The 14,767-nt window shown below is 39.5% G+C and overlaps 1 protein-coding gene across 3 annotated transcripts in view; it reads left to right on the top strand.

The window, feature by feature from the left end:
- The window catches only part of nbas (NBAS subunit of NRZ tethering complex), a 296,070-nt gene that overhangs the window by 116,319 nt on the left and 164,984 nt on the right, over positions 1-14,767 (top strand). For all 3 annotated transcript variants that reach the window (XM_036582328.1, XM_036582327.1, XM_036582326.1), the window contains exons 31-33: positions 1,005-1,117; positions 6,795-6,908; positions 10,940-11,053. In XM_036582328.1, the coding sequence (XP_036438221.1) occupies positions 1,005-1,117; positions 6,795-6,908; positions 10,940-11,053 (341 nt within the window). The remainder of the gene's footprint in view (positions 1-1,004; positions 1,118-6,794; positions 6,909-10,939; positions 11,054-14,767) is intronic.

Genomic DNA, 14,767 nt, shown 5'->3' with positions numbered 1-14,767 from the left:
GAGGCAACATAGATTTACTTCACTTGACCTCTGTTGCACAGATTTAGATGTGACCTCCTTGTATATGACGCAAAGCAGATTTGGTTCCATTGACCTCTGTTGTATACATTTAGAAATGTGACCTCCTTGTACATGAGGCACTTCAGATTTGTTTTCATTGAACTCCATTGCATAGATTTACATCTGTGCCCTAATTTTAGATGAAGCAGATTTAGTCCCACTGACCTCAATTTGATAGATTTAGTTCTGCGACCTCTGTGTATGACGCAGTGCAGATTTAGTTGAAATGACCTCCATTGCATAGATTTAGAAATGTGACCTTCTTTGTACATGAACCAATGAAGATTTGGTTCCCCTGACATCTGATCAGTAGATTTAGGTCTGTTACCTACATTGCACATGAGGCAGTGCAGGTTTGGTTCCATTTTCCTCTGTTGCATATGTTTTGGATCTGTGGCCTTGTATGTGAGCCAGCGTTGATTTAGTACAATTGACCTTCCATTGCATCCTTTGCGTAGGTTTAGATCTGTGACTTCTTTTGCATAGATTTGGGTCTATACCCTCATTGTACATAAGATCAATGCAAATGTGGTTCTGTTGACCTCCTTTGCATTGTATATGGGACAGTTAAGATTCAGTTCCATTGACCTCCATTGCATAGATTTAAATTTGTGACCTCATTGTACATGTCAATGTACATTTAGTTCATTTGACCTCCATTGTGCAGAGTTTATACCTGTGACCGCCTTGTAGAAGAGTAAGTGTCAGTTTGCTTCAAGTGACTTCTATTGCATAATAGAACAGATTTAGAACAGTTAACTCCGTTGTATATAAAGCAACACATGTTTAGGTACGTTTCTGTCTGCTCTATAGATATACCCTTGTACTCCATTCTATAGGTTATTATACAACCACTTCTGTACACAAGCCTGTGCAGATTTTGTTCCACTGGGTGCTGCAGATTTTATTCCATTGTCTGTGCATGTGTGTTTGTGTGTTCTCAGGTCATGTCTACAGTTGATCACTGATTGCCCTCCTCCAATCCAAGAAGAACTGGACCTCATCAGCGCCCTCTCTCGACTGGAGCACTTTGGTGTGAAAGTTCTGCCTTTACAAGGTACTTTTCAGATAACCTACAATGTTTTCTGTTCTTCATGTACATTGCTTTTCTCAGTGAAGGCAAGACAGAAGTAATTTCATTCAGACTGTTTAAAGGAGGGATCACTAGCAAGAGTTCTAAAAAACTCTGTTCCCTGAAGCGACGGGAGCGTGCAATGAAACTTTGATAAAGTTTGGAGTAAAGTAATGGAGCAAGAAGTGGAACATTTTGTTTAAATTGTACTCAAGGGAAAGTAAAACCATCATTATTTAAAATTACTCAGAGGCTATCCAGGAACCCACTTCTCAAGTACAGCGTAGTTCTTTGCTGTATGAGAAGGGAATTTTCAGTGTGGTAGGTAATTGGTATGGCAAGTGGCTGGTATATCAGTGTACTTTGTATGTGTATTAATGTTAGTCTCTTTGAACAAAGTGTGTATCACGTGCCTTCTCTCTGTGTGTTCTACTGCTTTGAAGAGAAATGGCTGCAACTCTGTGACTGCCAAGTTGTCGATTTTGTGCTATTATTCTGGGGTGCAGGCGAACTGCGGTGACTCATTTCCATTTTGTGAATAACACAGAGAAAATCTGAGGAAATGATGGTTGTGTTCCTGTTGAAATGCTTAAAAGGTTTGGCATTTAGGAAGGCTCATCATCTTTGATTACTGATATGTATTAATCTGTCCTCAGGAAATCTCAGTCCTCTCTTTTTCTCTCTCTTTCTCGGTGCTTGGTCCCTCCCGCTCTATGTCTCTGCTGTATATCAGCTCATCTGTCAAAACTCTTCCCTACATTTCTCTCTCTCTCTCTCTCTCTCTCTCTCTCTCTCTCTCTCTCTCTTTCTTTCTTTCTTTCTTTCTTTCTTTCTTTCTTTCTTTCTTTCTCTCTTTCTCTCTTTCTCTCTCTCTCTCTCTCTCTCTCTCTCTTTCTCTTTCTCGCACTTTTTGCTCCATTAGTCTCCATTGATTGTACTTCATTGGAACATTCAAAAAAGAGACGCTTTAAAGATTCTTCTTTAAAGAGAGTTTAAAGAAGAATCTTTCTTATCTGTAAAACTATGGGCCAGAAGTTTTCCCCACTGAAATTTTACTCCTAAATGCTTCAAAAAGCCAGTAAAATTGTTTTTAGGCTCTTCTCACATTCATGGTGGTCGCTATTGTCGGAAGAAAACCTCGTATCTCCATTTTTGACATTTTTCAGTTTTTGACATAATTTGAAAATTACCCTTTACGTTGTTTGTAAATTTCATGATGAATGGACTAAAATAAGTGACCCAAAAAGTCTGGTTCCATTGACTTACATTAGAAGTAAAGTATGTTTTTTCCTTTTCCTGTGAAGTTATCATTTTGGAGATACATATATGTGTGTGTGTGTGTGTGTGTGTGTGAGTGTGAGTGTGTACACACACTGATATTTGAAACAGTGTTTGGTTTATTTATTGCACTTGGGAAAAGCAGAATGTTTAGGTTTTACTGGGCTCCTGCACTCAAATATCTGAACTGTATTAACTTTACTGCATTTGTTAGCCTACATAAATATTATATTACTTTAAAATATTAATATAGGTAGACGCAGTCCTAATTTCTATGTTTACTGAATGTTTATGCCTCAACATTAGCAAATATGTACGTACTATACTTTAAAATATTAAAACAGCCCCTTTTGGCCCATTTCAGTGCATCTCTAATAGAATCATATAGAGAAATTTAGCCTTTGATTATAGACTAAAATTACTAAAAGGGGAATTCCACTGATTCTACATCAATAAATGTTTAAGATATAAAGAAAGTCATTCAGAGTGGTTTGAATTCAAATGCACAGTTGTAGAGAGACTTACCAAGTCAGAATTGTTCACAGTGGAGGTTATAGAAACCAGACGGCTGGAGACTTTAATGCCCCCAGAAGCTACATCACAGAGAGTTATCACACGAAAGATGTCATTTTTTCCAGTGTTGGAAAGTTGCAGGCAGGAAGTTTTAATTTATTGACAACAGTGATTCCAAACCTTCCAGTCTTTAGTAGAGCACTCTCGAAGTGTCCACACTGGAGTTGGAACTAGGGTAAGTGTGTTTGGCAGGTGCAGATGATGGCTAGACAGGGCTGGTGAGTCTCAGGTGTGGCCCTTGCTGTGTCCCCTGCAGGAGCTAATCCTCTCTGGCCCAGGTTGGCAGGGCTCCTGGAGGCAATACTGATCCAGCTGTTCAATATTTCAACACAGAGCTCAGTCGAGCATCAGAGACGCCCTGCACGGTCGTCCAATTACCTCACATCACTCCACCATCACTCAATGCTCTATCGGGGGAGGACTGGGCCTGACACCAATCTGTTTCTCTATGTGTCTTATGGGTGGATAGCTAGATACTATTGTAGCGTGCTGTTGTAGGGCAGGAAAAAAAGCTATAAAATGTGAATTATCAGAATGAAAAACGTTGGGTTAAAATGTCATTTGTAGATAGTCCAACACAATCTGCCTCGGTACTGGAAATGCTTAGGGCTAGATTTATTGAGAGAGGCGCTAATTAATGACAGTATGCTGACAATTTAGACCTGTGGGGGTGGCTAGTTTAGTGGCTTATCTACTAAGAACTTTCATTATAAATGAACACAGGCGCAGTATCATAAGTAACATATGACCAGCGCGTGTTTGATTTGTGCTTTTTGTATGTAAGCATTTTTCTTCCCAATATGAAAAGTTTTATCGTTCAAAAGTCTGCGTTAATTCTCTTGACCCTTTATTTCACTGACTAAAGTACAAAGAAAAACTTTCCAGTGTTTTCACTGAGCAACTTAATTGGATTTTGTAAATAGAAACAAGTTTAGGATTTAATACTTGCAGCACACTCAAAAGCTGGGAAAGAGGCATGTTTACAACTGTGTTACATCATGTTTCCTTTTAATTACACATTTTTATTGTTTGGGAACTGAAGATAATAATTATTGAAGTTTTGCAAGTATAATTTTTGCCTATTCTTGCTTGATACAAGTCTTCAGCTGCTCAACAGTCTGTGGTCGTCGTTGCCCGATTCTCCTTTTCATGATGTGCCACATATTTTCAATAGAAGACAGATCTGGACTGCAGGCAAGCCAGTCAAGCACATGCACTCTGTATCTATGAAGCCACGCTGTTGTAGCACGTGCAGAATGAGGCCTGCCATTCTGATGCTTGTATTGCTGAAACAAGCAGGGACGTCCTGTTAAACTTGTCTTGATGGTGCCACATGTCCCTTTAAAATTCCAAAATACGCCTTCACATCAATGGTACCTTACACATGTGCAAGTCGCCTATGCTGTGTTAAGTAAGAACAGTTTTCCAAAGTACTCCTGAGCCCATGTGCCTATATTCAACACAGTGATGGTTGTATGACGGTTTCTCATGCAGTGCTGTCTGAGGGCTCAAAGGTCACGCACATTCAGCAGTAGTTTCCCATCTTGCCCTGCATGGACTGAGATTCTTCGCAGAATTGAGAACCTTCTTTTTGAACTGTTTGACTGTTATCTCATGATGTTTGGTGCAATTTGTCGTATTATTTATTTAATTCTCAGTTAAATAAATGTTTAAGCGACCTTAAAATTCACAGATTCTTGTTTTTAGGGTAGGTGCCAACTTCTCTAGAAATAGGGTTTGTAAAACATGATGTTCGTCCCAGTATCGGAGGTTGTGAGTTCAAACCCCAGCAGTGACACAACCATCCATAACAAGGATTCTGATGAGATTGTTTATGTTAAATTATTATTTATTTAATGTTTAATTATATATTGTTTACCTAAGTGAGATTCAGTGCAGGAGATTGAGTTAGGTGAACTTTAGTGTCCTCCGTTTGTGCTAAAAAAAAAACCCAAAACAAAACAAAACAAAACAAAAAAAACCTGTGTGATATGTTGCCTTTAGTTTTAAGTTGAGCTGACTTCATTTCATTAAAGGGCAATAGCAACACCAACTTCATGAAAGTTATTACAACATAAAACAAAGGGGTTTGACTAAGTGTGTAATTTGTGTTTTTGATGCTCCAGAAGACTTACAGAGTGCGTAGGTGTGTTAAATCAAAGAAGTAAGTCACTCAAGGCCATGCTTTACAATGATTTTATCACAGATAAGGAAAACAGAGGACCTAAAGCCCCCTGACTGGTGATAAAATCACTATAAAACACATCCTCGAGTGGCTTATTGCTTTTGTAACATGGCGATGACATACAGTACGCGAAAAGACGCACATACACAGGTAATTATTTCATTTATTAATGATCACAATAAGCAATTCTTCCACCAAGAAATGTGTAGGCTGTTGTTTTCAAGCAATGCCAGTATTTGCATATCTTAATATAGCAGTCTTTAATGTAAAAACTTGCCTTTATAAGTACCTTTTACATAATGGTTGCCATCACTACAAAAATATAATGTCCACTGGCACCTCAGTGGGAATAACTCCCACTGAGGTGCTAGTGGAGCACCAGGCTAACAGTGCTACACATTTGTTTTCCCACACTTGGTTTAATTCTACTCAGAGATCTACCTTTGAAGCTTATAAAACATTCAAGTGACCTCATTTGCAGAGGCCACATCTTTTAAAGAAAACTGAAGCTGTTTAGTTCAGTTTCAGGCCATTTATTTCATACACTCGCTGACGCCTGGTCCCATGAATGCGATTTGTGTATATCACAGCTTTGAACATGTCTCAGCCGATCAGAGTTTGGAGCTGATGCTGATCTATTAAAGCATTTTGCAAGTAACTGAATGCTTCCCTTAGTTACAGTTGCAATTTCTGTCAAAAACAAATTACTACTAATAATAACAATGTTCAGTGCAGACATCAGTGTTTGAGAACTGATGTATGTAGGCCAGTTTAGACATTTAACATCCTGGAAACCATGTTTACATTTACAAACCCCTGGAAATCTATTAACTACTTGACATTATAGCTGCAGGTTTTCATGCCTAACCAGGGTTAGGCTGGAGATAAAAAAAGCAGCCCCTTCGGATGAGCTGGTTCTCAAGCTAACACTACACACTGTACTCAAGTTAAAAATACTGCAGTGGAGCTGGCTGGTGCAGTGCTAGATGCTGAAGAGGACACCTCATCTAGTGCACAAGATCTTTTATCAAATTTCAATAAAACAGAACAAATGATTATGTGCATACAAGTAAATAAATATTTATCCATGTAGTTTAATGCAGATTTTTTCAGCTTTGAGAATGAAATAAAAATAGATTCCAGATGAGCAAGATAACATGCGTATGAATTAAAGGTTCCTCAGTCATTTTTTTTCCTCTCTCTCATAGCCTAAAAATTCTGACTAATTTGCTGCCACTGCCGCTCTTGCTGTAAGTTTGTAAAGAATTTTGTTGTAGTTATCCCTTCACCTAGGAAGCAGCACTTGGAGATGATTGTAACTGGCCGAGAGGCAAGCAGTCAGTTAAAACTGATCAGTGTAATGGTTCTGTTATCATAAGACCCATTAAGGCTTTTTCCATGTAATACTCTACAGTAAGGATATGTCAGTGCAAACCAGTGAAACATTTTGGAAAAACCTTTTTAGTTAAACTAATTGTCAGTAATTATGTGTTGGTTGTTGGCAAATTGGCTTAATTGTGGAATATGTTTGAAAGTAAAAAAAGAATGCTCACTTCCATACTTTACCTTGTTGTGTTATTAGAGCTAAACCCTTTCTTCTCCCTTCCTTTTTCTTTCTCTTTCCAGTGCGTTTGCGTGATGACCGCCTCTCGCTGATAAAGGAGTGCATCTTGCAGTGTCCCACCGCCTACAAACAGTCCACTCTGCTGCTTGAGCTGGCCAGACTACTGCGGGTGGCAGGTAACATCAGAATTACTCATGCAGTTATTTATATCAGCAGTTCATTTTATCCATTACTGATAGCATCGACATGTGAAAATACCTTAATCCACGCCACTGGCGACCTTCAGCAGCGGTCTCGAAAGCCGTCACGCGCCCTTTTCAAAGTTAATTCCACTCCGATAGCGAAGCTGTCACAAGCAATACTACGCGAACTTCGAAGAGCAAAACATCCTCGGGCAAACTCAACACTCCAGGCAGGTACACGAGACCCGATGTGAACTGTTGCTGATGCAGCTCACACGATCCTCCTGATGGTGTACGTTTCAGCACCCATGAGAGAACAGCTCCTCTCTCGTTTGCTTAAACAGTGCTAATCTGTCAGCTCCATGCTGAATGCATAATTTACAGTGCCTTTGTCTACGACGCAGTGTTCCTGTCTAAAGGTGAATAAAAGAACGAGTCGGAATGCCAGAGACGAGCCAAAAAGCGCATTCTTTTGAAAACAGCTCCCCCTTTGAAGGCTGGTGGTGAATCTGTGCCATCCAAACCAGGCCAGCGCTTCATGAATCAAAAATTGAGCAGTATGTGAACTGGCATATGCATGGCTGAATCAATAACTCAGAAATGTAAGCACTATATAGTTATAGCTAGAGCCAGTGCTTTCTGAATGGTATGCAGGAGAGTGCAAGATAAAAAGGCATTCATTGAGAGATTAGGGTTCATAGGAAGTTCATGTCACCTTGTTTACCAGACTGAATATTGTACTCCTGGTAGTTTTCAGAATCCCCCCCCATAATCCTTATGTTTAATTGTGCATGATGCTGGTACGGTACATGTAGCTGATGACAGAGCAGATAGACTTTGGGGAGAGAGATCAGAGTTAACGCAGAAGTTTGTAACCGACACTGCATTTTGGTTTTTAATAACACTGATCTGTTTCATGCTGCTCACACTTATGTACACACACATAAATGGAGGTGCGGCGATAATGAACTTTTATGGCCATTTCCAGAGATGGGAGCTGAAGTCGGCGAGTTGCTTTTGAGTTGCATGCTAACTCACGACTCCACACAGACTCAAGACTAAAGACTTTCATTTCTGCCTGAGAAAAAATCTTGGCCTCTGTGTTCTCTGAGCTTGCCTGAGCACAAATCTGAAGACATTTTTCAAACTGGCCAAACCTTAAGGCTAAAAAGTACACTTTTTATCACCTAATTTATCACCCTTAATTTGAGTTCGTTTTGGTCAACAGTGGTTTGCGCCTTGCAACTCTCCCATAGATGCCATTTTTGCCCAGTGTCTTTCTTATTGTGGAATCATGTATGTTGACCTTAACTAGGGCAAGTGGGATCTGTACGTCTTTAGATGTACCCCTGGATTCTTTTGTGACCTCCTGGATGTGTCATTGATGGTGGAATTTTGGTAGGCTGGCCACTCCTGTTCCAAGTTTTCTCCATTAGTGAATAACAGCTCTCACTGTTAGAAATGTTGAAAAATCAATAAAACTGTAAATGGTTTTGTTTCCAACCTTACTTGTGCGACTTTGCCTGTCAGTTGTGCTACAGTTAGGTGCAGTCTTTACTTCAATGTCGTTCTTTTTTGGGAGTGGGCTTCACAGATGCAAGAAATATCAGTGCTATAATATGATTAATACCACCACCTTTTTTGGAGGAAATAATTGTTAAAATTCCATTCTATCTTTTTAAAAACTCAGTTGTTGCAAACAGATATGCAGCATTCTGGTATGAAAATTTTCAATTGTAGATCTACCACGTGTACCTGTATGGTAACTGGAGCAGATAAAGTGGACAGTGAGTGTAGATACAAGGTAGGTGTGCCTAATGAAGTGGCCAGTGACTGATCTTTTGGGATATACTGATAAAATATAATGTTGTTTTTATGGAGGAGGTCTGAATGTATCTGGAACACCAGTGCAAAATCCATAACAACTCAAGCAGTGTAGCCTGCTGTTCAAAAGTTTGAAACTACTTGTCTTACTTATATTTTTTAGCTAAACAAAAATACAGGTTTCTCCAGATTTCATCACCGGTCACTGCGATTTATTTGATTCATCGCACCAGCAGCTCGTCTCTGGACTCATTATCTCCCACTACACTATATGGCCAAAAGTATGAGGACACCCTGACCATCACACCTATATGAGTTTGTTGGACATCCCATTTTAAAACCGTGGGTATTGATATGGAGTTACAACCCTCTTTGCAGCTATAACAGGCTTCACCCTTCTGGGAAGACTTTCCACATGATTTTGGAGTGTGTCTGTAGGAATTTGTGCTCATTCAATCAAAGAACTGGTCCCACTGATGTTGGATGTGAAGGCCTGGCTTGCAATCAGCATTCCAGTTTATCACAAAGGTGTTCAGTGGGGTTGAGGTCAGGGTTCTATGCAGGCCGCTGGAGTTCCTTCTACTTGTCAAGCCATGTCTTTGTGGACCTCACTTTGATCACAGTAGCACAGTCATGCTAGAACATCAAAAGACTTTTACCAAACTGTTGCAGTAGCATTAACATTTCCCATCAGTGGTACCAAATGGCTGAGCCCAAACACTGCAAGATTACATTATCCCTCCTCCACCAAATTTGCATTTGGGTAGGTGGTGCTTCTCTGGCATTCACTAAAACCTGGATTTGCACATCAGACCGGTACTTCATGCTTCATTTTCACAGGAATGGCACTTACATTTGACCGGGGCAGATCTAGACGGGCAGAAGTCACATAAAAAGACTTACGGCAAAGGTGGCATTGCTGTGCTCTTCAGTTTGACCCTTTCTGCTGCCAGTGTTTGTCTATGGATTTTGCACCTGTTAGCAGTGGGTGAGGCTGAAAAACCTGACCTCAATGAAAAGGATGGGTGTCCACATACTTTTGGCCATATAGTGTATACAGCAGTTATTGGTTTTGTGCCTCTATAAAGTTATTTCAAGACTGTATTTTTTTCTTTGTTTGAATAATGTATATGCCTACTCATTTCCTTTTTTTATGCGGTTGCTGACTCTAAGCTTCTCTTCCATAAAAATCTCTTGCACATGCCGACTGCCTCACCTCATTCGTTACATTCCATCACCATGTTTCAAATATGAGGCCTTCCGGATTTTGATCTTATCGACTTCATTCTCAGTGTTACTCAGCTTTCTCAGATGGTATGGAATCATAAACAGCTCTGTCCTTCATTCTGGATATATCTAACATTTTCTTCTTTTTACAAAGCTTTCTTAAAGTTGCTTTAAACTTGTACAGTTGCATCATACTAACATTTTATTGGAATCTTTGTATACCTTTATCTGCAACACAAATGCTTATATTATATATATATATATATATATATATATATATATATATATATATATATAGACAACAGTGAATCCGATGTTAGGAGCTATGATTCAAAACTTTTGAACTGTAGCAAAAAAAAATCACGCTGCAGAGTGGCTATCAAACTCCTATGTTAATATCATCTCTTCCCATCGTCCGTTTGCGCTTTGATCAGCTATATACACATTTGTATGAAAAATGCCCTTATCAGTGTTTTGATCATGTACTTGCTTGATTAATTCATTTACTTACTTTGGACGGAGATCAAAGCAGCTCAAAAAGTGCTGCTGTTCATGCGAGGGAGATCTGCTAAGCATCTCAGCAGTCATCCAAGACGTTATCAAGGGAAAAAGTAAATGTCTCGGAGGACTTTGTTTTATTGCCAAACAAATTAATATTTTGGAGCTGCATATCTCGTCAGGCTATTTCTGAGGCGCTCTTTTGGAATATTTAGATTCGGGCAGATGCATGTGCCTTATTTCACTTCATTTCTATTTGTAAGGGGGAGAAAACAGCTTATCAGCTGCCTCTGATCTTATATGTTTATTAGTTTGCAGCATATTGACTTACCGGTCCATTATGCTGGGGAAAAGCTTTTGAAGAGAATCGATTTTTCAGTCCAGTCCGGCGCTAGTGGTTAACAGGCGCTGTGATTGCTGTCTGACGAGCTTGCTGATGCTGTTCCTTTGTGTCCTTGCCTTTTGTGTGTGTGTAGGTGATGATGAGGCCCGGCGGAAGGGCCAAGTTCTAACCTTGTTGGCTGAGCAGGCTCTGCACTGTCACGACTACAAAGCCTCCTACATCCACTGCCAGGACCTGATGGCTGCAGGTAAGACTCAGATATCAGTAAACACAACTACTTTTCTTTTTCAGCATCTCTGCAGGCCAGCTGTGTTTAATTTAACCTGCTTTCTGTATGTTTGCTTCTATAGTTTTGCTCTGGAGCAATAAGGCTAGTGTAGCTGACATGTAATGGAAGCTTATAGCTAACAATTAAACACTGCACTGGAGGTTGGAACTGTGATGATATTCTGTCGTTATTGTGATAAATTACATCACAACCTGCTTTTCTAAGCACCTTGTGGACACTGTCAGTAATTAAAGAACAGTGACCAGCTGCATGTTTTATGACAAAGAGAGCCTAATTAGGCCTGTATAATTGGATTCAGTGTGGTGCAATGTATGATAGTTTTTGTAGTAATTTTTTAAATACAAACATTACTCTCTGTTCAAACGTATTAAACTGAAAAAAAAGCTAAATAATTTGATACATGTGTATCCTAAAAATGTCTTCTTGTATTGTGATATTATATTTTTGCCATATGGCCCACCCCAGCAATGAGCCAAAACATTATGAGATCTCAGATCAAGTGAATTATGTCAGTTATTTCATAATGACTTAATGGTAAGCAAACAGTTGGCTCTTGTAGTCGACATGTGTTGGATGCAGGAGAAATGGGCCGTCCAAAGACCTGACTGACTTTGGCAAGGGCCAGATTGTTATGGCCAGGCGACCTGGTCAGAGCATCTCTCAAATGGTTGTGCAAGGTTTTTTCAATTACAAAGCAGCCACCTCCATCAAATTTCATGCCGCCTCCAGCTCTCGACAAAACTCTGACTGGTGTCTTCATGGAAAACACAATTTTCTAACGAGCGTTACACTCAGAGGATTTCTGTCATTTGTAATGGCGGTTGTGGCATTGTGCCATGTGGTGGTGCTGTATTGTAATCAGCACAGCACATCCAGAAAGGTTATCTCTGCATGAGACACCATGCTAACGCTACCCGGAACAACTTTGAGTTCTTGAGATGCAACATTACAGGTATGCAGCACATGTACTATAGGCTAACATATGACACAGCAATGATGAAGTATGAGTAGTTGCTGTATTAGCGATTAAATGAGAAATTACTGGTTGTTCAGTGTTGTATTGCGTTACTTAAGCAATAGAACACTCGAGGTCGTGTGTTATTGCGAAATAACATCATGGCTGTGATTTGGTCACAGGCACGAGCTGAAGGCGAGGATAGCAAGGTTATGGAACAATAATAGCAGTTTATGGAAGACTAGAGGGATATGAAAAGAATAAATGACAGGAAAAAAGTACATAACAATTATGGATGAGAAAAAAGAGCAGTAATTTGGTTAAAAATTCTTGGTATAATACATATATTTGGCAGTTAGTTTAGTCAGTGTGTGATTTAGGTCACTTTCCTGCAAAATGGAAGTTTTTATTCTAGTAATGATCCTAGGTTGCACCTTTACAAAAGCTCTATCACAAAACAAAACAAAACAAAAAAAAACTAATAGAAAATAGATATTTTTAAGAATAATTTCTTTGTGATATGATTATTAGAACTCCTATATTATGCTGCTTGTAAAACTGTTTACTTGAGCCAGTTGAAGGCATGGTGCACGTGTGCGCACATCATCAGGATAGTTCCACTTCCACTTCATTTTAAGCCAGGAAAAACCATGTTGTGGGGCACTCCCAGTCTGCAGTGATGATTGCACATCTGTGACAGGATGTTGAGTGCCCAAAGGTCATCGGTGCCTGAGGGCAATGAAGGCTATCTGGTCTGAACTGACAAAAGGCCTTCTGTGGCACAAGTCACAGAAATTTTTAATGCTGGTTACAGGAAATGTGTCACAACACAGAGTGCATCACACCCTGCGCACGCAAGTGTCAGAACTAGACCTTGGAGCAATGTAAGAAGGTCAGCTGAGTCCCATTTTGTTTCACATCACATGGATAGCTGGGTAAATGTGCACTGTTTACCTGGGGAAATGATGGCTTTAGATGCACTGCGGTAAGAAGACAAGCTGATGGAGGGAGTGTCTTTCTCTAGGCAATGTTCACTGGGTTCTGGAATTAATGTCAACATCACTTTTATCACCTGTTTAAACACTGTTGCGGACCAGGTACACTCCTTCATGGCAATAGTATTCCCAGATATCCATGAAGAGGTCAGTGTGTTGCCCTGGCCTCCAAATTCCCCAGATCTCAATCCGATCAAGCATCTGTGATGTGCTGTATTCTGTGCCAAATGATTACATTTGAGGTAAGGGGTAAAAATAGCTTCCACCAGCCTCCAGAGCTAAATAGTCTCTGGACTGTAGACCTTCAGGCAGTTAGTAAAGTAACAGATAAGTCATTTAACTTCTTTTGACACATTTCTTCCTTGTTTGATGCATTTTTTTGTTGGTATATCTAAGTAATTTTGCTCATTCTGTTGGATCATAGCTCATTAGGGATTTTTTTCCAGTGTTTTCCCTCTGGTGTGTTATATCAGTCAGGACCATAGGAAAAAGCTCCCTCTGATTAAGTGAAAAGGTCATTAGCCCCAGCTCTTCTAAGAACGAAGTTCTTTATGTGGCCCTGTGGACAAAAGTTTTAGACATTACCGACAAGTCAAAATTTAATGCAAAGGCCAAAGCCATAAAGTGTTGAAAGTAGTTGAAACCTTCTACAGTGATCTACAGTACCTCCATACAGTTTTGAAAGTGTGTTGAATAATGATTCTGCAGCTAATGATTTAAAGTCCAGGCAACACAGAGTAAAATATGAAATAAATCTGTATGATACCAAAATTAAATGCTATATTAAACATCCAGCAAGGTTTGAATGGAGAGAAACAACAAAAAACTGCAACTGTCCTAGCCTGCTACACCACTGAAGCACAAGTTAACAGTGTAAACAAGAAGTATTGAGTTAAATGGACTTTACATGTGCAGGTGGTGTAGACTATTCTGCTTTGTCCGTGGCTCACTAAACACATTATCTAGATTTTATATGGTCATTATACTCAAATACAAAATGAGCGAACAAATGAACAAACAGCAAGCAGACAGACAAACGGATGACGTAGCTCGATAGCTCTGTTATTCTCACTAGGTTTCACTTGATTGTTAGATTTAGCTGGGTAAGTTTCTCTGACTCTTACACAGTGAGACTGTAGCTAGGTAATGCATTGTTTGTCGGACAACCCTCATCAGCATTGCAAATGGTAAGGGAAATGTTTCCATATTCAAGATTAAGACTGCCCATTGAAGAATACATTAATCATTAACTGGACACTCAAATGTTATTCATAGGTCATATTTTGTAAAAGCAGTGTTCCCACAAGAGCAGGATTAACATAATCATAAAGAAAACACTAATTTAGATCTGAAAATTCAAACAAAAAGGTCACAAAGAAGAAGCTGAGTTCAGCTTTGTAGATTTGTTATACACAGTCAGCAGATAAAACACAAGAAAAGTAAACTTACCAGTTGGCTCGCACTCGCTGTGTTCCCAGTATAAATGGATGAAACAGTGTCTAGCATTCATAAAAGTGTAGTGGCAAACCCCATCTGTTTTTGAGTAAAATTTACAAAACAGTCTGGAAAATTTCTGTGGAAGTTTGTGTGGGGCAGTCCAGTTTTTCCAAATAAACCCCCCTCTTTTTTGCTCTGATTTTCGGACCCTTTGGTAGCATATGAAGGCTGACATTTTCTCATATAACTTTGCATCCAAAAACAGAACATGGTGTTGAAAAAAAA

The sequence above is a fragment of the Colossoma macropomum genome, unplaced genomic scaffold (genome assembly GCF_904425465.1).
Source record: "Colossoma macropomum unplaced genomic scaffold, Colossoma_macropomum, whole genome shotgun sequence".
NCBI classification, from domain to species: Eukaryota; Metazoa; Chordata; class Actinopteri; order Characiformes; family Serrasalmidae; genus Colossoma; species Colossoma macropomum.
The sequence above is the reverse complement of the archived record's forward strand: the minus strand, read 5'-3'. Positions and strand labels throughout refer to the sequence as shown.